A 22559-nucleotide genomic window follows, 5' to 3' on the forward strand; every position below is an offset into this window, starting at 1 on the left:
TCTGGCTCTCGACCCGGAACCTGCCCCTCCGCTTGCCCTGCCGGTAGCTGGGGCCGCAGTGTGTGGGGCCCTTCAAAGTCCCGAGGAGGATAAACGAGGTGTGTTATCGGTTACAACTCCCTTCCTATTACCGTATTAACCCCTCGTTTCATGTGTCTCTCCTTAGGCCGGTGGTAGCTGGTCCCCTACAGGAAGGTGAGGTGCCGGAGGTCCCTCCGCCCCCTCTGGACATCGGGGGACCCCGGCGGGCCACTCTGGACTCGAGACGCCGGGTGAGGGGCCTGCAGTACCTCGTGGACTGGGAGGGGTACGGCCCGGAGGAGAGGTGCTGGGTACTGGCGGAGGACGTCTTGGACCCATTCATGTTGAGGGATTTCCATCGCCTCCGCCCGGCTCGTCCTGCGCCTCGCCCTCCGGGTCGCCCTCGAGGCCGGTGTCGGCGCGCGGCTCCTCAGGGTGGGGGGTACTGTCAAAACTCCCACCGAAGGTGGCACCACCTCCTGCTCGGGTGGTGCTCGGCGGTCGTCGTCACCGGCCAACTAGCTGCCACTGATTCCTTTTTGTTTTCGCCCTTTGTGTTATTGTTTGCACCTGTCCGTAGTTGGGTTGATTAGCGGGGCTATATTAGCTAGTTGGCCCGCCTGCTCTTTGTGCGGGATTGTTTCCTCTGTGTGTTGCTTGGGTAAGCGCTGTCTGTATTTTGCGCTAGTGCATCGTGTTGCGCTCACTGTATTTTGTCCCCTGTGTTTGGGGCACTTTCATTTTGTGTAAGCTAAGTTCGCATGTTGGGTCGGCAGGTGTTTTGTTTTTCGAGCATTAAAAGCTATAACCCTTCTCGCTGCTTCCTGCGTCTGTTTCCTCCTCCACTACGCCCGAGCCTTACAAAACCACTTGATTAAATGAGTGATAAAGTATATTGAAAGTAGGTGCTTCCACATAGGTCTGGTTCCTGACTTAATAAAGCAATTAAAATATCCCATCACGCTTAGGGTCATGTATACAAATGCCTAGTTGCCTATTACTTTGACTACCATGGCTAGAAGAAGAGATCTCAGTGACTCTGAAAGAGGGGTCTCAAAGGAACTTAGGGGGTTAAAGGGTGTGTGTGTATTTATATACATTAATATATTTATCACTCATATATTCATATATATATATACACACAATGAGGGAAAAAAGTATTTGATCCCCTGCTGATTTTGTATGTTTGCCCACTGACAAAGAAATGATCAGTCTATAATTTTAATGGTAGATTTATTTGAACAGTGAGAGACAGTATAACAACAAAAAAATCCAGAAAAACGCATGTCAAAAATGTAAGAAATTGATTTGCATTTTAATGCACTACTTCCGGTTTGGAGCGAGCAGTCGCACTACGCTTCACTCCACAGGTAATATTACACTTCACTACATTACAACGGTTTGATTTGTTTGATCTGACCAATTTTTTCTTAAAACTAGCTACATAGCCGTCTTTGTATCAAAGATAATCGTGTAGCTTAGAGTAATTATCGAAGTTAGCTATCTTCGTCCTCCTAACGTAGTCATCACTGCTAGCTAGCTAGTCAACACTGCTAGCTAGCCAACCAGCCAACTTCCACCGACTAGCAGCACTGTAGAATCTATTACATTACAATGGAACGACTTGACTAGTGTAGTGTTAGTGAGCCAGCTACATAGTTGTCTTTGCATCTAAGATAATTGTGTAGTTTAGAGTAATTATTAGTAACTAGCCAGCCGCGACGCGACGCCAGACTTAGTCAACACACCTAGTCTTCATTAACCCACTGCTAGCTAGCTAGCCAACCGTTACCGACTAGCAGCGCTGTAGACACTAATACTTTACAACGGAACGACTTGATTAGTGTAGTGTTAGTGAGCCAGCTACATAGTTGTCTTTGCTGTCTTTGCATCTAAGATAATTGTGTAGTTTAGAGTAATTATTAGTAACTAGCCAGCCGCGACGCCAGACGTAGTCAACACACCTAGTCATCATTAACCCACTGCTAGCTAGCTAGCCAACAGCTAGCCAACCGTTACCGACTAGCAGCGCTGTAGATACTAATACTTTACAACGGAACGATTTGACTAGTGCAGTGTTGGCTAGCTAGCTACATAGTTGTCTTTGTCATAGCTTGATAATTGTGTAGTTTAGTAATTACCGAGGTTAGCTAGCCAGCTATTGCCGTCCCCCGCGACGCCATTTTTCCAAACCCAGCCAACTATTACCGACGAGTAACACTGTAGAAACTAAATACATTACAAAGGAACGTCTTGATTAGTGTTATGTTAGCTAGCTACAAAGTTGCTTTTGTATCATGACAAGGTGTAGTACTGAAACTATCGAGGTCACCTAGCCAGCTACACCTAGCCAGCTACACGTTCAAACAAAGTCAACAACGCAGCCACTGCTAGCTAGCCTACTCCACCAGCCAGCAGTACTGTGTCATTTTAGTCAATAAGATTTTTTGCAACGTAAGCTTAACTTTCTGAACATTCGAGACGTGTAGTCCACTTGTCATTCCAATCTCCTTTGCATTAGCGTAGCCTCTTCTGTAGCTTGTCAACTATGTGTCTGTCTATCCCTGTTCTCTCCCCTCTGCACAGGCCATACAAACGCTCCACACCGCGTGGCCGCTGCCACTCTAACCTGGTGGTCCCAGCGCGCACGACCCACGTGGAGTTCCAGGTCTCCGGCAGCCTCTGGAACTGCCGGTCTGCGGCCAACAAGGCTGAGTTCATCTCAGCCTACGCTACCCTCCAGTCCCTAGACTTCCTGGCGCTGACGGAAACATGGATCACCACAGATAACACTGCTACTCCTACTGCTCTCTCCTCGTCTGCCCACGTGTTCTCGCATACCCCTAGAGCATCGAGCCAGCGGGGTGGTGGCACTGGAATCCTCATCTCTCCCAAGTGGACATTCTCTCTTTCTCCCCTGACCCATCTGTCTATCTCCTCATTTGAATTCCATGCTGTCACAGTTACCAGCCCTTTCAAGCTTAACATCCTCATCATTTATCGCCCTCCAGGTTCCCTTGGAGAGTTCATCAATGAGCTTGACGCCTTGATAAGTTCCTTTCCTGAGGATGGCTCACCTCTCACAGTTCTGGGTGATTTTAACCTCCCCACGTCTACCTTCGACTCATTCCTCTCTGCCTCCTTCTTTCCACTCCTCTCCTCTTTTGACCTCACCCTCTCACCTTCCCCCCCTACTCACAAGGCAGGCAATACGCTTGACCTCATCTTTACTAGATGCTGTTCTTCCACTAATCTCATTGCAACTCCCCTCCAAGTCTCCGACCACTACCTTGTATCCTTTTCCCTCTCGCTCTCATCAAAAACTTCTCACTCAGCCCCTACTCGGATGGTATTGCGCCGTCCCAACCTTCGCTCTCTCTCTCCCGCTACTCTCTCCTCTTCCATCCTATCATCTCTTCCCTCTGCTCAAACCTTCTCCAACCTATCTCCTGATTCTGCCTCCTCAACCCTCCTCTCCTCCCTCTCTGCATCCTTTGATTTTCTCTGTCCCCTATCCTCCAGGCCGGCTCGGTCCTCCCCTCCTGCTCCGTGGCTCGACGACTCACTGCGAGCTCACAGAACAGGGCTCCGGGCAGCCAAGCGGAAATGGAGGAAAACTCGCCTCCCTGCGGACCTGGCATCCTTTCACTCCCTCCTCTCTACATTTTCCTCTTCTGTCTCTGCTGCTAAAGCCACTTTCTACCACTCTAAATTCCAAGCATCTGCCTCTAACCCTAGGAAGCTTTTTGCTACCTTCTCCTCCCTCCTGAATCCTCCTCCCCCTCCCCCCCTCCTCCCTCACTGCGGATGACTTCGTCAACCATTTTGAAAAGAAGGTTGACGACATCCGATCCTCGTTTGCTAAGTCAAGCGACACCGCTGGTCCTGCTCACACTGCCCTACCCTGTGCTTTGACCTCTTTCTCCCCTCTCTCTCCAGATGAAATCTCGCGTCTTGTGACGGCCGGCCGCCCAACAACCTGCCCACTTGACCCTATCCCCTCCTCTCTTCTCCAGACCATTTCCGGAGACCTTCTCCCCTACCTCACCTCGCTCATCAACTCATCCTTGACCGCTGGCTACGTCCCTTCCGTCTTCAAGAGAGCGAGAGTTGCACCCCTTCTGAAAAAACCTACACTCGATCCCTCCGATGTCAACAACTACAGACCAGTATCCCTTCTTTCTTTTCTCTCCAAAACTCTTGAACGTGCCGTCCTTGGCCAGCTCTCCTGCTATCTCTTTCAGAACGACCTTCTTGATCCTAATCAGTCAGGTTTCAAGACTGGGCATTCAACTGAGACTGCTCTTCTCTGTGTCACGGAGGCTCTCCGCACTGCTAAAGCTAACTCTCTCTCCTCTGCTCTCATCCTTCTAGACCTATCTGCTGCCTTTGATACTGTGAACCATCAGATCCTCCTCTCCACCCTCTCCGAGCTGGGCATCTCCGGCGCGGCCCACGCTTGGATTGCGTCCTACCTGACAGGTCGCTCCTACCAGGTGGCGTGGCGAGAATCTGTCTCCGCACCACGTGCTCTCACCACTGGTGTCCCCCAGGGCTCTGTTCTAGGCCCTCTCCTATTCTCGCTATACACCAAGTCACTTGGCTCTGTCATATCCTTACACGGTCTCTCCTATCATTGCTATGCAGACGACACACAATTAATCTTCTCCTTTCCCCCTTCTGACAACCAGGTGGCGAATCGCATCTCTCATTCGTAATGAGGGAAATAAGTATTTTGCCCATCGTGGCAGTGTGGAAATGATCTCAAATGAGTGCAGGAAATGCAGAAATTCATGGAAATGCAGGAAATTATTTTAGATTGAAGTTGAATTGAACAGTATAAAACAATCCGAATGGAGAAAGACCCATTGAAATAATTTAGAATATATGCGTTGCCACCCTAGGGTCACGCACTACTCACAAATTTAGAACTTCTTTTTAATCAAAAACATAAAATACCGTCAAATACTGTCAAAAATGTGAATGCTCCAATTTGTAAGTCGCTCTGGATAAGAGCGTCTGCTAAATGACGTAAATGTAAAAAAAAAATGTAAAAAAATACCATGATATGATATTTTGTCCATATTGTCCAGCTCTAAGTGGGAGGCCCCGGTTCACAACTGAGCAAGAGGACAAGTACATTAGAGTGTCTAGTTTGAGAAACAGACGCCTCACAAGTCCTCAAATGGCAGCTTCATTAAATAGTACAGGTCGCAAAACACCAACACCAAGGTATTCCTCTTGTCCAGATGGGATAGGGCAGTGTGCAGAGTGATGGCGATTGCATCGTCTGTGCATCTATTGGGGCGGCAAGCAAATTGAAGTGGGTCTAGGGTGGCAGGTAAGGTAGAGGTGATATGATCCTTGACTAGTCTCTCATAGCACTTCATGATGACAGAGGTGAGTACTAGGGGGCAATAGTCATTTAGTTCAGTTACCTTTGCTTTCTTGGGTACAGGAAAAATTATGGCCATCTTGAAGTATGTGGGGACAGCATACTGGGATAGGGAGAGATTGAATATGCCCGTAAACACACCAGCTAGATGGTCTGCGCATGTTCTGAGGACGCGGCTAGGGATGCCATCTCGGCAGCCTTGCTAGGGTTAACATGTTTAACTCACGTCGGCCACGGAGAAGTAAAGCCCACAGTCCTTGGTTACGGGCCTCGTCAGTGGCACTGTGTTATCCGAGGGTTAACATGTTAAACTCGCGTCAGCCACGGACAAGGGAAACCCACAGTCCTTGGTAACGGGCCGCGTCAGTGGCACTGTGTTACCCTCAAAGCGGGTGAAGAAGGTGTTTAGCTCATCCGGAAGCAAGACGTCGGTATCGGCGGTGGCTGGTTTTCCTTTTGTAGTGCGTGATTGTCAGTAGAGTCTGCCACATACGTCTCATGGAGTCATGGTCAGATTTGCCGAAAGGAGGGCGAGGGAGGGCCTTGTAAGCATCCCGGAAGTTTTAATAGCAGTGGTTGAGTGTTTTACCTGCCCTCCAGTCGATATGTTGACACAACTTCGGGAGCCTAGTCCTCAAATTTGCTTTGTTAAAATTCCCAGCTACAATAAATGCAGCCTCAGGATATGTGCTTTCCAGTTTGCATAAAGTCCAGTGAAGTTCTTTTAAGGGCTGTCATGGTATCGACTTGAGGGGGGATATAAACGGCCGTGGCTATGACCGAGGATAATTCTCTTGGGAGATAATACGGTCGGCATTTGATTGTGAGGTATTCTAGGTCGGGTGAACAAAAGGACTTGAGTTCCTGTATGTTACTACAATTACACCATGAGTCGTTAATCAGGAAACACACACCTCCGCACTTCTGCTTCCTGGAGAGATATTTATTCCTGTCTGCACGATGAACTGAGAATCCCTCTGGCTGGACCGATTTTGACAGAATATCCCAAGAGAGACATGTTTCCGTGAAACAAAGTATGTTACAGGCCCTGATATCTCTCTGGAAAGAAATCCTTGCCCTGAGCTCATCAACTTTGTTATCCAAAAACTGAACATTAGCGAGTAATATATTCAGGAGGCCCGCTCACCACCCACCGCTTCCAAGTCAAACAAGCAGGCCGCTCCAAGTGCCTCTCCTCCGCTGGCGATGTTCTGGGTCGGCCTCTGGAATGAGTTTAATTGCTCTGGGGAGAGCGAACAAAAGATCTGCTTCGGGGAAGTCCTATTCCTGGTCGTAATGCTGGTAGTTCTGGTAAGTTACCGCGCTCTGATATCCAATAGTTCTTCCCGGCTGTATGTAATGACACAAAACATTTCCTGAGCTAATAATGTAAAAAATAATACATAAAAATCTAAATACCGCAAAGTTTCCTAAGAGCTAGTCGCGAGGACGTCATCTCTGTCAGCGCCAGGTGATCAATACTTAAGTGCCTTGTTGCAAACAGGATGCATGTTTTGGAATATGTTTTATTCGGTACAGGCTTCCTTCTTTTCACTCTGTCATTTATGTTAGTATTGTGGAGTAACTACAATGTTGTTGATCCATCCTCAGTTTTCTCATAGCACAACCATTAAACTCTGTAACTGTTTTAAAATCACCGTTGGCCTCATGGTGAAATCCTGGAGAGGTTAAGGATGCCTGTATTTTTGTAGTGACTGGGTGTATAAATACACCATCCAATGTATAATTAAAAACTTCACCATGCTCAAAGGAATATTCAATGTCTGCTTTTTTTACCCATCTACCAATAGGTGCCCTTATTTGCGAGGCATTGGAAAACCTCCCTGGTCTTTGTGGTTGAATCTGTGTCTGAAATTCACTGCTCGACTGTGGGACCTTACAGATAATTGTATGTGTGGGGTACAGAGATGAGGCAGTTATTCACAAATCATGTTAAACACTATTATTCACAAAGAGTGAGTCCATGCAACATAAGAACATTTTTACTCCTGAACTTATTTAGGCTTGCCATAGCAAAAGAGTTATTGACTCAAGATATTTCAGCTTTTCATTTTTTATTAATTTGTCAAAAATTAGAAAAAAACATTACACTTTTAAATGATAGGGTATAGGCCAGTGACAAAAAAAACTAACTTTAATCCATTTTAAATTCAGGCTGTGACACAACAAAATGTGGAAAAAGTCAAGGGGTGTGAATAATTTCTAAAGGCACTGTATATATCTCAAACCAATTGAACACTTATGGGAGATTCTGGAGTGGCGCCTGAGACAGCGTTTTCCACCACCATCAAATGATGGAATTTCTCATGGAAGACTGGTGTCGCATCCCTCCAATAGAGTTCCAGACACTTGTAGAATCTATGCCAAAGCGCATTGAAGCTGTTCTGGCGACTAGTGGCGGCTCAACTCCCTATTAAGACACTTTATGTTGGTGTTTCCTTATTTTGGGAGTTACCTGTATGTTAGTGGGTATTTGTGTTAAAAGGATGTGAGGTGTTTAAAATAATACTACACTAATTATTGTAATCTTTTAGTAAGTCCACTGTTAATACAATCCTCAAGTGTGCATGTCAATAGTCAAGTTTTCAAGATAAAGCACAGTACAGAGCAAAAACTGTCATGATAGTGCAATTTGCAGTAGTATTTCTTTAAGACACTACCTTTTTGGGCTCATCTAGCCCAACTCAGACCCCTTCAGGAGCAGACCGTGATAATGGCAGTTCTTTTAACTTCAGGCAAATGCCCTGCAGTTGAAACATCTCGACACAAACACTTAAACACTTACGTCAGCTTATAGACATTCAAGGCTCTTCGGAGCCAGATAACAACTTGGACCACCTAGTCATTGAGGATGGTAGCATAAATATTACTTATTTTGGTGACCCAGTGCTGAAGTCCTTCCCTTGGATGTAGTAAGGTTTGTTTGACTTCTTAAAGTGCATTCTTGTCTGAAAGCCTAAAGTGCCCAGCGACGACGACTATAACATTTTGCTCAAAAACAAAATGGGGTTTTAAAGTGAAGTTTACCCAGTGAGGCTTTTGAATAGAGAAACATCCAAATGAATCAATTCTACAGTACATCACACTTGTGTGACAATACGACATTCGAAAAAAGTTGAATTGGTGCTACTACTAAAGGAGCAATCTGCAGTTTGAACAAAAACACACCGCCACTGATTTGGTAAACAGCTGAGGGATGGGGCTGGAGAAACTACTCTCAAACTCATGGACAGAGCTATGGATACAAGGACTGACTATCCATTATAGCAACATTATAGTTTTAACCATGTTTTAAGGCTATAGAGTATTTTTTCACATTAACATTGTTTACAAACAAAGGAGCTAAAACAAGCTTATATTTTGGATTCTGATGGGGTACAACAGTTGAACTAAGCTCCTGAGGAATCTGTAAGTAAAATTCTTCAACAATCAATGGGTATATACCATTAATATAAAAGTCTAAAAATGGATGCAGCAACTGCAGATTGCCCTGTTTAGTTGATATAATACTGTATACCACAGATTCCGATTAATCTCAACCAACCATTCTGCAACATAAACTGAAGCTTAAAATGGACTTGATTTACATAATGAAAGCATATCTTTAATGTAAATATTTATAGAACATTCTATTTTTCATACAGCCTGGCTTTTATAGTGTACATTGATTAGTATCTAAAAGTAATTTAACCCTTAGCCTACAATTTCCACGCTGCCATGGAAATTGAATTAACATAAAACAATCTCCATCAAAATCTGTTTTTTTCATGGGCTGCGCCTCAATCCACTGCATCCGCTAATATCACTCTTCTGCATCTGCGGTGAAAGGTGGAAGGGCTAGACGGTGTTTGTAAGACCATGAGACATCCCAAAAATCAGTTTTCTCACGAAAACATATGTAGTGTTAGAATGGTTTGGGCTACACACTAATATGAAAGACGAGACTCTCACGAACACGATGTTGTTCTCTAGGACGCACACAAGACTCGTCTGAAGGTCCCCGGTAACCGTTGAAACAAATTATGGAAGTATACAGTGAGCACCATAATTCATTGGACAGTGACCATTTGTTATTATTTTGGTTCTGTACTCTAGCACTTTGAGTTTGAAAGGATACAATGACAATGATGGTGAAGTGCAGACTGTCAGCTTTAATTTGAGGGTATTTTCATACATATCGGATGAACCGTTTAGAAATGACAGCACCTTTTGTACATGGTCGCCCCATTTTAAGGTACTACAAGTATTTGTTGAATTGGCTTCACAGATGTGTGTCGTTAGGCAGGTGTATTAATTTGTGTCGTTAGTGAATGCAGGAGAGCTGTTGATGAATAGTATTGATTCTGGACTTTGCTATTGCCTTTGGAGGTTGTTGTTGGGGTGTGACAACATGAGGAAGACAGCGGTGTCAATGCAAATGAAGCTAGCTGTCATAAGGCTCAGAAATGAAAATCAATCAATCAGGAACATTGCAAAAACCCTAGGCATGCCCAAGTCAACAGTTTGGTTCATCATTAACAAGAAAAAACAACCGGTGAACTCAATTATGTCAAAAGACCCGGTAGACTGAGGAAGACCACTGTAGTGGATGGCCGGGGAATACTCCCTACGGTGAAGAAAACCCCCCTGACAACAGCCCAACAGATCAAAAACACTCTCCTGGATGCAGGTGTGGATGTGTCAAAGTCTACCATACGTAGAAGACTACACCAGCAGGACTACAGAGGGTACACTACAAGATGCAAACCACTGATAAGACTGAAGAACAGAAAGGCGAGATTACAGTTTGCTAAAAAGCACCTAAAAGAGCCCCAAGAGTTCTGGAAAAAAGTATTGTGGACAGATGAGACAAAGATTAATATGTACCAGAGTGATGGAAAGAGGAAATTGTGGAGAAAAAAAAGACATGCCCATGATCCAAAGCATAACACCGCATCCGTGAAACATGGTGGAGGGGGTGTTATGGCTTGGGCCTGTATGGCTGCCAGTGGAACAGGCTCACTTGTCTTCATTGATGATGTGACTGCAGATAGAAGTAGAACAATGAATTCTGAAGTCTACAGAAATATTTTATCTGCTCAGATAAAACCAAATGCCTCCAAACTCATTGGACGGCACTTCATCATGCAACAAGACAATGACCCTAAACATACTGCTAGAGCAACGAAGGGGTTTTTGATGGCCAAAAAGTGGAAAATCCTTGACTGGCCGAGTCAATCACCGGATCTGAATCCAATTGAACATGCATTTTACATGCTGAAGAGGAGACTGAAGGCAATAAGTCCCCGAAACAAGCAGGAACTGAAGATGGCTGCAGTACAGGCCTGGCAGAGCATCACCAGGGAAGATACCCAGCATCTGGTGATGTCGATGCATCGCAGACTTCAAGCACTCATTGCATGCAAAGGATATGCGACCAAATATTAACAATGATTACTTTATTCTACATTATGTTACTGTCCAATGTTTTTTGATGCCCGAAAATGGGGAGGACTATGTACAAAAGCTTTTATAATTTCTAAACGGTTCATCCGATATGTATGAAAATACCCTCAAATTAAAGCGGACAGTGTGCACTTCACCCTCATTGTATCCTTTCAAACTCAAAGTGCTAGAGTACAGAACCAAAATAACAAAAAAATGGTCACTGTCCAATGAATTATGGTGCTCACTGTATATGGAGACAGTTTAGTGCCTAAAATAAGGGGATAAATACATGTCATTTAATTTGATATCGTTTCCTGATCTTACAAATATAGGACAGACACTTCAGAACAAACTTCCTTTTGCTTTTTGGGGGGACTATCTGTTGTTCCATGTAGTGAACCTGTTATTCAAAATGTTTCTATTGGCTATTAGAAGTAATGCAAAATGCATTACCCCCCCGGCTTAGACTAGAGGGTTACGAGATTTTGATGTGCAGTACATATCAGCAGATATGTTTACATAAAGCCAATTTGTAAAATGCTTTATAAATGTTTTACATAAGCATGTTATAAGCCCTCATAATGTCTTATACCTGTTGGCTTTCAGTAGTGTGTTGTCCAATTAATTTCTGTGAGGGTAGCGAAAGGTCAAGCACCTAGTGACAAAATTAACCTAAGCTAAGTAAGGGATAAACAACGAGGGGCTATGTGTTCTATGGAAAATAATGAACGACATGGAAGGTGTGTTCCACGACGCACTAGCGGAGTGGAACTGACCTTCCACGGAGTTGCAATATTATCCAGAGAATGCATAGAGCCCCGAGTTGATTATGTCTATAATTTAACAAATTTCCACTAGAAATGTGTTCAGTGGCGGTAGAAATTAAATCTGAAGTAGCTAGCAAGTTTACCATATAGCTACACTAGTTGCCAGGGTAACCAAACATAGTTGCTAGTTTAGCTAACCAAACCATCCGTCCTAGCTTGCTATTATGAAAATCGAATTCAACTGTAGCCATTGAATTCTACCGTGCAAATTTATTGTGCGTTATAGGGAAATAATGCTCTAGAATGCCCTTCAAGCCAATCAGAAAAGAGTATTCAACAAACAATGCCATGGTATAAGGTGTGATAATGGTGCAATGCATCTGACTGTTTCAATGTTTCAATTTTATCTGTAAATAAAAGAGAAAAATAAGAAAATATCCCTTCAAACCTTGTACACGTAGGGGTTCTTTCTCGAGTCGGTCAGGATGTCAAATCGGGTGTAGACGTCGTTGAGCAGGTTGACTATCTTTATGGCACCCTCGGCTGATGCGTGTTTGCTGCAAAAGGCGTTGAATCCCACAATGCCGCTGAAGAGGATGGTCACATTGTCATAACGTTTGGCAGGGACTGGACGCTTATGGCGCAACTCATTGGCCACCGATGGTGGCAGGACTGAGTAGAGCAATCTAAAGAAAAGTGAAAAGAAAACATCTCGTATAGATTATTGTTTTTATTCCCCCCCCCAAAAATCCCCCATAATACTGATTGTGGTCCTGTATGGCTCAGTTGGTAGAGCATGGTGCTTGCAATGCTGGGATTGTGGGTTTGATTCCAGGGGGCTCCCATAGGTAAATGTATAAACAACTGTAAGTCGTTTGGATAATAGTGTCTGCTAAATGGCATATACACTGAGTGTACAAAACATTATGAGCACCTGCATTTCCATGACATAGACTGACCAGGTGAAAGCTATGATCCCTTATTGATGTCACCTGTAAATCCACTTCAATCAGTGTAGATGAAGGGGAGGATACAGGTTAAAGAAGGATTGTTGTATTTGTAACATTCAGAATGGGAAAGACAAAAGAGTGCCTTTGAACGGGGTATGGTAGGCGCACTGGTTTGTGTCAAGAACAGCAACGCTGCTGGGTTGTTCACGCTCAACAGTTTCCTGTGTGTATCAAGAATGGTCCACCACCCAAAGGACATCCAGCCAACTTGACAACTATGGGAAGCATTGGAGTCAACATGGACAGACCAGCTGGCTGTAGTGTTTACTGACATATTCAATCTCTCCCTGTCCCAGTCTGCTGTCCCCACTTGCTTCAATATGTCCACCATTGTTCCTGTACCCAAGAAAGCAAAGGTAACTGAACTAAATTACTATCACCCGGTAGAACTCCCTTCTGTAATCATGAAGTGCTTTGAGAGCCTAGTTAAAACCTCTGGGATATGTGGGACGCTAGCATCCCACCTCGACAACAGCCAGTGAAATTGCAGGGCACCAAATTCAAAACAACAGAAATCTCATAATTAAAATTCCTCAAACATACAAGTATTATACACCATTTTAAAGATAAACTTCTTGTTAATCCAGCCACAGTGTCTGATTTCAAAAAGGCTTTACGGCGAAAGCATACCATACGATTATGTTAGGTCAGCGCCTAGTCACAAAAAAACATAGTCATTTTCCAGCCAAAGAGAGGAGTCACAAAAAGCAGAAATAGAGATAAAATGAATCACTAACCTTTGATGATCTTCATCAGATGGCACTCATAGGACTTCATGTTACACAATACATGTATGTTTTGTTCGATAAAGTTCATATTTATATCCAAAAATCTCAGTTTACATTGGCGCTTTATATTCAGCAATGTTTTGCCTACAAAACATCCGGTGATTTTGCAGAGAGCCACATCAATTTACAGAAATACTCATCATAAACATTGATGAAAGATACAAGTGTTATGCATAGGATTATAGATAAACTTCTCCTTAACCTGTTATGGATAGGGGGCAGTATTTTCACGGCCGGATAAAAAACGTACCCGATTTAATCTGATTATTACTCCTGCCGAGAAACTAGAATATGCATTTAATTATTAGCTTTGGATAGAAAACACTCCAAAGTTTCTAAAACTGTTTGAATGGTGTCTGTGAGTATAACAGAACTCATTTGGCAGGCCAAAACCTGAAAAGATTCCAAACAGGAAGCGCCCTCTCTGACCATTTCTTGGCCTTCTTGATCATCTCTATCCAAAACAGGGGATCTCTGCTGTAAAGTGACACTTCCTACTGCTCCCATAGGCTCTCAGAACCCGGGAAAAAGCTGAATGATGTCTTTGCAGGCCCTGGCTGAAAAAAATTAGCGCATTTTGATAGTGGTCGATCAGAGTACAATGAGACTGGAGGCGCGTGCACGAGCCGACACCATGTTTACTTTCTCTCTCTTTGAACGAAAACAACGACTCACGGTCGGAATATTATCGCTTTTTTACGAGAAAAATTGCATAAAAATTGATTTTAAACAGCGGTTGACATGCTTCGAAGTACGGTAATGGAATATTTAGAATTTTTTTGTCACGAAACGCGTCGGGCGCGTAACCCTTCGTCACCCTTGGATAGTGTCTTGAACGCACGAACAAAACGCCGCTATTTGGATATAACTATGGATTATTTTGAAGCAAACCAACATTTGTTATTGAAGTAGAAGTCCTGGGAATGCATTCTGACAAAGAACAACAAAGGTAATCAAACTTTTCTAATAGTAAATCGGAGTTTGGTGAGGGTCAAACTTGGTGGGTGTCAAAATAGCTAGCCTGTGATGGCGAGCTATCTACTCAGAATATTGCAAAATGTGCTTTCACCGAAAAGCTATTTTAAAATCGGACACCTCGATTGCATAAAGGAGTTCTGTATCTACAATTCTTAAAATAATTGTTATGTTTTTTGTGAACGTTTATCATGAGTAATTTAGTAAATTCACCGGAAGTGTTCGGTGGGAATGCTAGTTCTGAACGTCACATGCTAATGTAAAAAGCTGGTTTTTGATATAAATATGAACTTGATTGAACAAAACATGCATGTATTGTATAACATAATGTCCTAGGCGTGTCATCTGATGAAGATCATCAAAGGTTAGTGCTGCATTTAGCTGTGGTTTTGTTTTTTGTGACATTATATGCTAGCTTGAAAAATGGGTGTCTGATTATTTCTGGCTGGGTACTCTGCTGACATAATCTAATGTTTTGCTTTCGCTGTAAAGCCTTTTTGAAATCGGACAACGTGGTTAGATTAACGAGAGTCTTGTCTTTAAAATGGTGTAAAATAGTCATATGTTTGAAAATGTAAGAGGTTAATGCAACCGCTGTGTCAGATTTCAAAAAAGCTTTATGGTGAAAGCACACCCTGCGATAATCTGAGTACAGCGCTCAGCCACCAAAACAAGCCATACAGCTACCCGCCATGTTGTGGAGTCAACAGAAGTTAGAAACAGTGTTATAAATATTCACTACCTTTCATCTTCATCGGAATGCACTCCCAGGAATCCCAGTTCCACAATAAATGTTCATTTTGTTCGATAAAGTTAATCTTTATGTCCAAATACCTCCTTTTTGTTTGCGCGTTTAGTTCACTATTACAAATGCACAAGTCCAGACGAAAAGTCTAAAAAGTTCCATTACAGTTTGTAGAAACATGTCAAACGATGTATAGAATCAATCTTTAGGATGTTTTTATCATAAATCTTCAATAATGGTCCCACTGTAGCTCAGTTGGTAGAGCATGGCGCTTGCAACGCCAGGGTTGTGGGTTCGATTCCCACGGGGGGCCAGCACAGAAAAATAATGTATGAAATGTATGCATTCACTACTGTAAGTCGCTCTGGATAAGGGCGTCTGCAAAATGACTAAAATGTAAATGTAATAATATTCCAACCGGACAATTCCTTTGTCTTTAGAAGTGAAAGGGAACGGAGCTCGTGCTCACGGCCGCGCACGATCAACAACTAAAGGCTTTCAGCTGAGGCAGTTACAGTGACTGGTCTTATTCACTCCCATTTCACAATAGAAGCCTGAAACAACGTTCTAAAGACTGTTGACATCTAGTGGAAGCCTTAGGAAGTGCAATCTGACCGAATGTACACTGTATATTGGATAGGCAATCACTTGAAAAACTACAAACCTCATATTTCCCACTTCCTGGTTGGATTTTTCTCAGGTTTTCGCCTGCCATATGAGTTCTGTTATACTCACAGATATCATTCAAACAATTCTAGAAACTTCTGAGTGTTTTCTATCCAAATCTACTAATAATATGCATATCCTAGCTTCTGGGCCTGAGTAGCAGGCAGTATAGTCTGGGCACGCTTTTCATCCGGACGTGAAAATACTGCCCCCTTATCCCAAAGAAGTTTTAAGGATCATGTCACCTCCACCCTACCCGACACCCTAGACCCACTGCAATTTGCATAAAGCCCCAATAAATCCAAGGATGATGCAATCGCCATCACGCTGCACACTAACCTATTCCATCTGGACAAGAGGAATACCTATGTAAGAATGCTGTTCATTGACTACAGCTCAGCCTTCAACGCCATAGTACCCTCCAAGCTCATCATTAAGCTAGGGGCCCTGGGTGTGAACCCTGCCCTGTGCAACTGGGTCCTGGACTTCCTGATGTACTGCTCCCAGGTGGTGAAGGTAGGCAACAACACCTCCACTACGCTGATCCTCAACATAGGGGCCCCACAATGGTGTGTGCTCAGCCCCCTCCTGTACTCCCTGTTCACCCAAGACTGAGTGGCCACGCACGCCTCCAACTCAATCATCAAGTTTGTAGACGACACAACAGAGGTAGGCCTGATTACCAACAACAACGAGACACCCTACAGGGAGGAGGTGAGGGCCCTGGCGGAGCGGTGCCAGGAAAATAACCTCTCCCTCAACGTCAACAAAATAAAGGAGCTGATTGTGGACTTCAGGAGACAGCAGAAGGAGCACGTCCCCATCCACGTAGACAGGGCCGCAGCGGAGAAGGTGAAAGGCTTAAAGTTCCTCGGCATACACATCACTGACAATCTGAAATGGTCCACCCACACAGAGTGCGGTGAAGAAGGCACAACAGAGCCTCTTCAACTTCAGGAAGCTGAAATAATTTGGCTTGGCCCCTAAGACCCTCACAAACTTTTACAGATGCATCCTGTCGGGCTGTATCACTGCCTGGTACGGCAACTGCACCGTCCGCAACCGCAGGGCAATCCAGAGGATAGTGAGGTCTGCCCAACGCATTACCCGAGGCACGATACCTACCCTCCAGGACATCTACAGCAAACAGTGACACAAGAAGGCCAAGAAGATCATCAAGGACCTCAGTCACCTGAGCCACGGCCTGTTTACCCTGCTATTATACAGAAGGCGAGGTCAGTACAGGTGCATCAGGGTACTGGGATCGAAGACTGAAAAACAGCTTCTATCTCAAGGCCATCAGACTGTTAAATAGCCATCATTAGTCGGCCTCCACCCAGTACCCTGCCCTGAACTTCGTCGCTGTCACTAGCCGGCTACCACCAGGTTACTCAAACCTTCCCCTTAGAGGCTGCGGCCCTATTTTCATAGACATGGAACACTGGTCACTTGAATGATGTTCACATACTGTTTTACCCATTTCATATGTACAGTTGAAGTCGGAAGTTTACATACACTTAGGTTGGTGTCATTAAAACTCGTTTTTCAACCACTCCACAAATTTCTTGTTAGCAAACTATAGCTTTGGCAAGTCGGTTAGGACATCTACTATGTGCATGACACAAGTAATTCTTCCAACAATTGTTTACAGACAGATTATTTCACTTATAATTCACTGTATCATAATTCCAGTGGGTCAGAAGTGTACATACGCTAAGTTGACTGTGCCTTTAAACAGCTTGGAAAAATCCAGAAAATGATGTCATGGCTTTAGAATCATCTGATAGGCTAATTGACATCATTGGAGTCAATTGGAGGTGTACCTGTGGATGTATTTCAAGGCCTACCTTCAAACTCAGTGCCTCTTTGCTTGACATCATGGGAAAATCAAAAGAAATCAGCCAAGACCTCAGAAAGAAATTGTTGACCACCACAGGTCTGGTTCATCCTTGGGAGCAATTTCCAAACGCCTGAAGGTACCACGTTCATCTGTACAAACAATAGTACGCAAGTATAAACACCATGGGACCAAGCAGCCATCATACAGCTCAAGAAGGAGACAACAGCAAAGGACCTTGTGAAGATGCTGGAGGAAATAGGTACAAAAGTATCTACATCCTCAGTAAAACGAGTCCTACATCAACATAACCTGAAAGGCCGCTCAGAAAGGAAGAAGCCACTGCTCCACAACCGCCATAAAAAAGCCAGACTATGGTTTGCAACTGCACATGGGGACAAAGATCGTACTTTTTGGAGAAATGTCCTCTGGTCTGATGAAACAAAAGTAGAACTGTTTGGCCATAATGACCATCGTTATGTTTGGAGGAAAAAGGGGGAGGCTTGCAAGCCAAAGAACACCATCCCAACCGTGAAGCATCATGGTAGCATCATGTTGTGGGGGTGCTTTGCTGCAGGAGGGCCTGGTGCACTTCACAAAATAGATGGCATCATGAGGGAGGAAAATTATGTGGATATATTGAAGCAACATCTCAAGACATCAGTCAGGAAGTTAAAGCTTGGTCGCAAATGGGTCTTCCAAATCGACAATGACCCCAAGCATACTTCCAAAGTTGTGGCAAAATGGCTTAAGGACAACAAAGTCAAGGAATTGGAGTGGCCATCACAAAGCCCTGACCTCAATCCCATAGAAAATGTGTGAGCAGAACTGAAAAAGTGTGTGTGAGCAAGGAGGCCTACAAACCTGACTCAGTTACACCAGCTCTGTCAGGAGGAATGGGCCAAAATTCACACAACTTATTGTGGGAAGCTTGTGGAAGCCTACCCGAAACGTTTGACCCAAGTTAAACAATTTAAAGGCAATGCTACCAAACACTAATTGAGTGTATGTAAACTTCTGACCCACTGGGAATGTGATGAAAGAAATAAAAGCTGAAATAAATCATTATCTCTACTATTATTCTGACATTTCACATTCTTAAAATAAAGTGGTGATTGTAACTGACAGGGAATTTTACTAGGATTAAATTTCAGGAATTGTGAAAAACTGAGTTTAAACGTATTTGGCTAAAGAGTATGTAAACTTCCGACTTCAACTGTATATACTGTATTCTACTCTATTCAGGCCATCCTATTCAACTATTGCTGTACATATACCATTATATCCTTTTTAAAATGTATTTCACCTTTATTTAACCAGGTAGGCCAGTTGAGAACAAGTTCTCATTTACAACTGCGACCTGGCCAAGATAAAGCAAAGCAGTGCGACAAAAACAACAACACAGAGTTACACATAAACAAACGTACAGTCAATAACACAATAGAAAATCTATGTACTGTGTGTGCAAATGTAGAAGAGCAGGGAGGTAAGGCAATAAATAGGCCATAGAGGCGAAATAATTACAATTCAGCAATTAACACTGGAGTGATAGATGTGCAGATGAGGATGTGCAAGTAGAGATACTGGGGTGCAAAAGAGCAAAAGGATAAGTAACAATATGGGGATGAGGTAGTTGGGTGTGCTATTTACAGATTGGCTGTGTACAGGTACAGTGATCGGTAAGCTGCTCTGACAGCTAATGCTTAAAGTTAGAGAGGGAGATATAAGACTCCAGCTTCAGTGATTTTTGCAATTCGTTCCAGTCATTGGCAGCAGAGAACTTGAAGGAAAGGCGGCCAAAGAAACTTTGGGGATGACCAGTGAAATATACTGCACCTACTGGAGCGTGTGCTATGGGTGGGTGTTGCTATGGTAACCAGTGAGCTGAGATAAGGCGGGGCTTTACCTAGCAAAGGCTTATAGATAACCTGAAGCCAGTGGGTTTGGCGACAGATATGTAGTGACGGCCAGCCAACGAGAACATACAGGTCGCAGTGGTGGGTAGCATATGGGGCTTTGGTGACAAAACGGATGGCACTGTGATAGACTAAATCCAGTTTGCTGAGTAGAGTGTTGGAGGCAATTTTGTAAATGACATCGCCGAAGTCAAGGATCGGCAGGATAGTCAGTTTTACGAGAGTATGTTTGGCAGCATGAGTGAAGGAGGCTTTGTGCGAAATAGGAAGCAGATTCTAGATTTCATTTTGGATTGGAGATGCTTAATGTGAGTCTGGAAGGAGAATTTACAGTCTAACCAGACACCTAGGTATTTGTAGTTGTCCACATATTCTAACTCAAAACCGTCTAGAGTAGTGATGCTGGACGGGCGGGCAGGTGCGGGCAGCAATCGGTTGAAGAGCATGCATTTAGTTTTACTAGAATTTAAAACCAGTTGGAGGCCACGGAAGGAGTGTTGTATGGCATTGAAGCTCGTTTGGAGGTTTGTTAGCTCAGTGTCCAAAGAAGGGCCAGATGTATACAGAATGGTGTCGTCTGCGTAGAGGTGGATCAGAGAATCCCCAGCAGCAAGAGCGACATCATTGATATATACAGAGAAAATAGTCGGCCCGAGAATTGAACCCTGTGGCACCCCCCTAGAGACTGCCAGAGGTCCGGACAACAGGCGAGGCAGTCATTTGAGAAGCCAAAGCTATTGAGTCTGCCGATAAGAATGCGGTGATTGACAGACTCAAAAGCCTTGGCCAGGTCGATGAAGACGGCTGCACAGTATTGTCTTTTATCGATGGCGGTTATGATATCGTTTAGGACCTTGAGCGTGGCTGAGGTGCACCCATAACTAGCTCGGAAACCAGATTGCATAGTGGAGAAGGTACGGTGGGATTCGAAATGGTTGGTGATCTGTTTGTTAACTTGGCTTTCAGAGATTTTAGGAAGGCAGGGCAGGATGAATATAGGTCTATAACAGTTTGGGTCTAGTGTCTCCCCCTTTGAGGGTCCAGATTGTATTCTTCAGATATACTACAAATCCTATCCTTCCTACTACATATCATATCCATATACTGTCCACAATGTCTATACATCCCATCTCACACACACACACACACACACACACACACACACACACACACACACACACACACACACACACACACACACACACACACACACACACACACACATACTCTGGACTCTGACTTTGCTTGTCCTAATATTTCTATATTTATTCATTCCATTCTTTTACTTTTAGATATGTGTGTTTTGTTGTGTATTGTTAGATATTACTGCACCAATACAATTTGATTTGATTGAAGGCTGTTCTGAGGGCAAAAGGGGGCTGGTGCAAATCAATATTAGGAAGGTGTTCTTAATGTTTTGTACACTCAGTGTATATTATTATGCTTTTAAATGACAAGAGAACTGTCTTTGGCTTCTTGTATTGTGTTTTAGGTCATTGGTAGTTGAGCAAGAAAATATAAACAATTGTATCAGTTTAGTAGGCCTATATTCTCTTGGTTTAGGTCTGTAACTGTTTATAATGAAGTAACTAATGAATTAACAAATTAAATAAACAGTATGTATATGAAAAACATAAATATACTGCATAATTGAATATAATATACAGGTTATGAGTACCCCATTGATGTTTTAATGGTCTCCCATTACACATCACCTCATACAGCCTTTGGTAACTTCACCCTTTTCACTCAAGTCTTTACACAAGCTGGGCTCGAACAGGCAGGGTGTGGTAGCCATGGTAACTGACTAAAGCATTACCATCTGTGTCTACCAATGGGAAATGTCATAAATGATGTATCAGCATGGCAGGGCACATGGTGCATACAAATACCTCTCTACACTGGCACTCTAAAAGTATTCTCTGAAACACCACAAAAAAAGTAACATATCCCAGGGATATGTCTAAAGCAGGGGTGTCAAACTAATTTAGCCCTGGAGCCACATTTGGTCTTCACCAAGCTGCTGACCCACTGCTGTGCCGTGCCATGAAAAGTAGAGAGGGAAAAATGTATTAATCTATCATTTTTTCATGTTTTGCTATATCTGATATCTTCCTGAAGTATTTTTTATTTTTTATTTTACCTAGACAAAATGGCGGGCCATAATTAAATTGTCTTTCTATTATATACAGTAGTCTAATAAGACATTGTTTGCAACATATTTCAAAGGCCAATTTACACATCTTTACTTTCATCACCACCCAATTGCATACCTCTAAAATGTGCTTTGAGAAAGCGATCAGTGTACATTACAATACAGTCTACCAAAATGAGAGAGCTTTGAATTCCAATCAAACGTAGTGGACCTGAGTCCTCTGCTGAGGCACACTCAGACCTCAGAACTACATGAAGAATATTAATGAAACTCCACCACGGCCAAGAGAGAAAGCATTTCCCAATAAGTAGGGTGCTACACAGGGCCGGATTACCGAACTGGCACGCAGAGCACGTGCTCCCCGACCTCCAGAAAGCATATGATAGCAAAATGTGTAGAATAACAGGACATTAGCTTGAAAACTGCAAAATGTTCTCTGAGCCTCATGGCAAAATGTGAACAAAAGCATGAGATGAGCTATAAAACAGCAATTCTTTTCAATGCCCCATGGCAAAAAGTATAGAATTGCAGGAAATTTGCTTTAAAACTGCAACATTTTCTCTTGGGAGGGGGACCCCAGACCCCAAATGCCATAGTCCAGCCCTACATCTACAGCAGGCTTAACAGTGTGTGTATGTGTGTGTTTGTACAGTATAGTTAAGCTTAAGGGTTAGGTATATGGTTTTGGGGTTAAGGTTATGGTTATGGTTAATGTTTAGTGTTAGGGTTTTTGGAGTTAAGGTTAGGGTTAGGCTAAGGGTTAGGGTTAGGTTTAAGGTTATGGTTAGGGAAAATAGGATTTTGAACGGTCAAAATTCATACTCTACAAAAACTCC

The 22559-nt window shown here is 43.4% G+C and overlaps 1 protein-coding gene across 4 annotated transcripts in view; it reads right to left on the bottom strand.

Annotated features, from left to right (window-relative positions):
• The window catches only part of gucy1b1 (guanylate cyclase 1 soluble subunit beta 1), a 49566-nt gene that overhangs the window by 13151 nt on the left and 13856 nt on the right, over window positions 1-22559 (bottom strand). For all 4 annotated transcript variants that reach the window (XM_029750162.1, XM_029750163.1, XM_029750165.1 and 1 more), the window contains exon 10: window positions 12080-12317. In XM_029750162.1, coding sequence (XP_029606022.1) covers window positions 12080-12317 — 238 coding nt within the window. The remainder of the gene's footprint in view (window positions 1-12079; window positions 12318-22559) is intronic.

This window comes from Salmo trutta, chromosome 4 (genome assembly GCF_901001165.1).
Source record: "Salmo trutta chromosome 4, fSalTru1.1, whole genome shotgun sequence".
Taxonomy (NCBI): Eukaryota; Metazoa; Chordata; class Actinopteri; order Salmoniformes; family Salmonidae; genus Salmo; species Salmo trutta.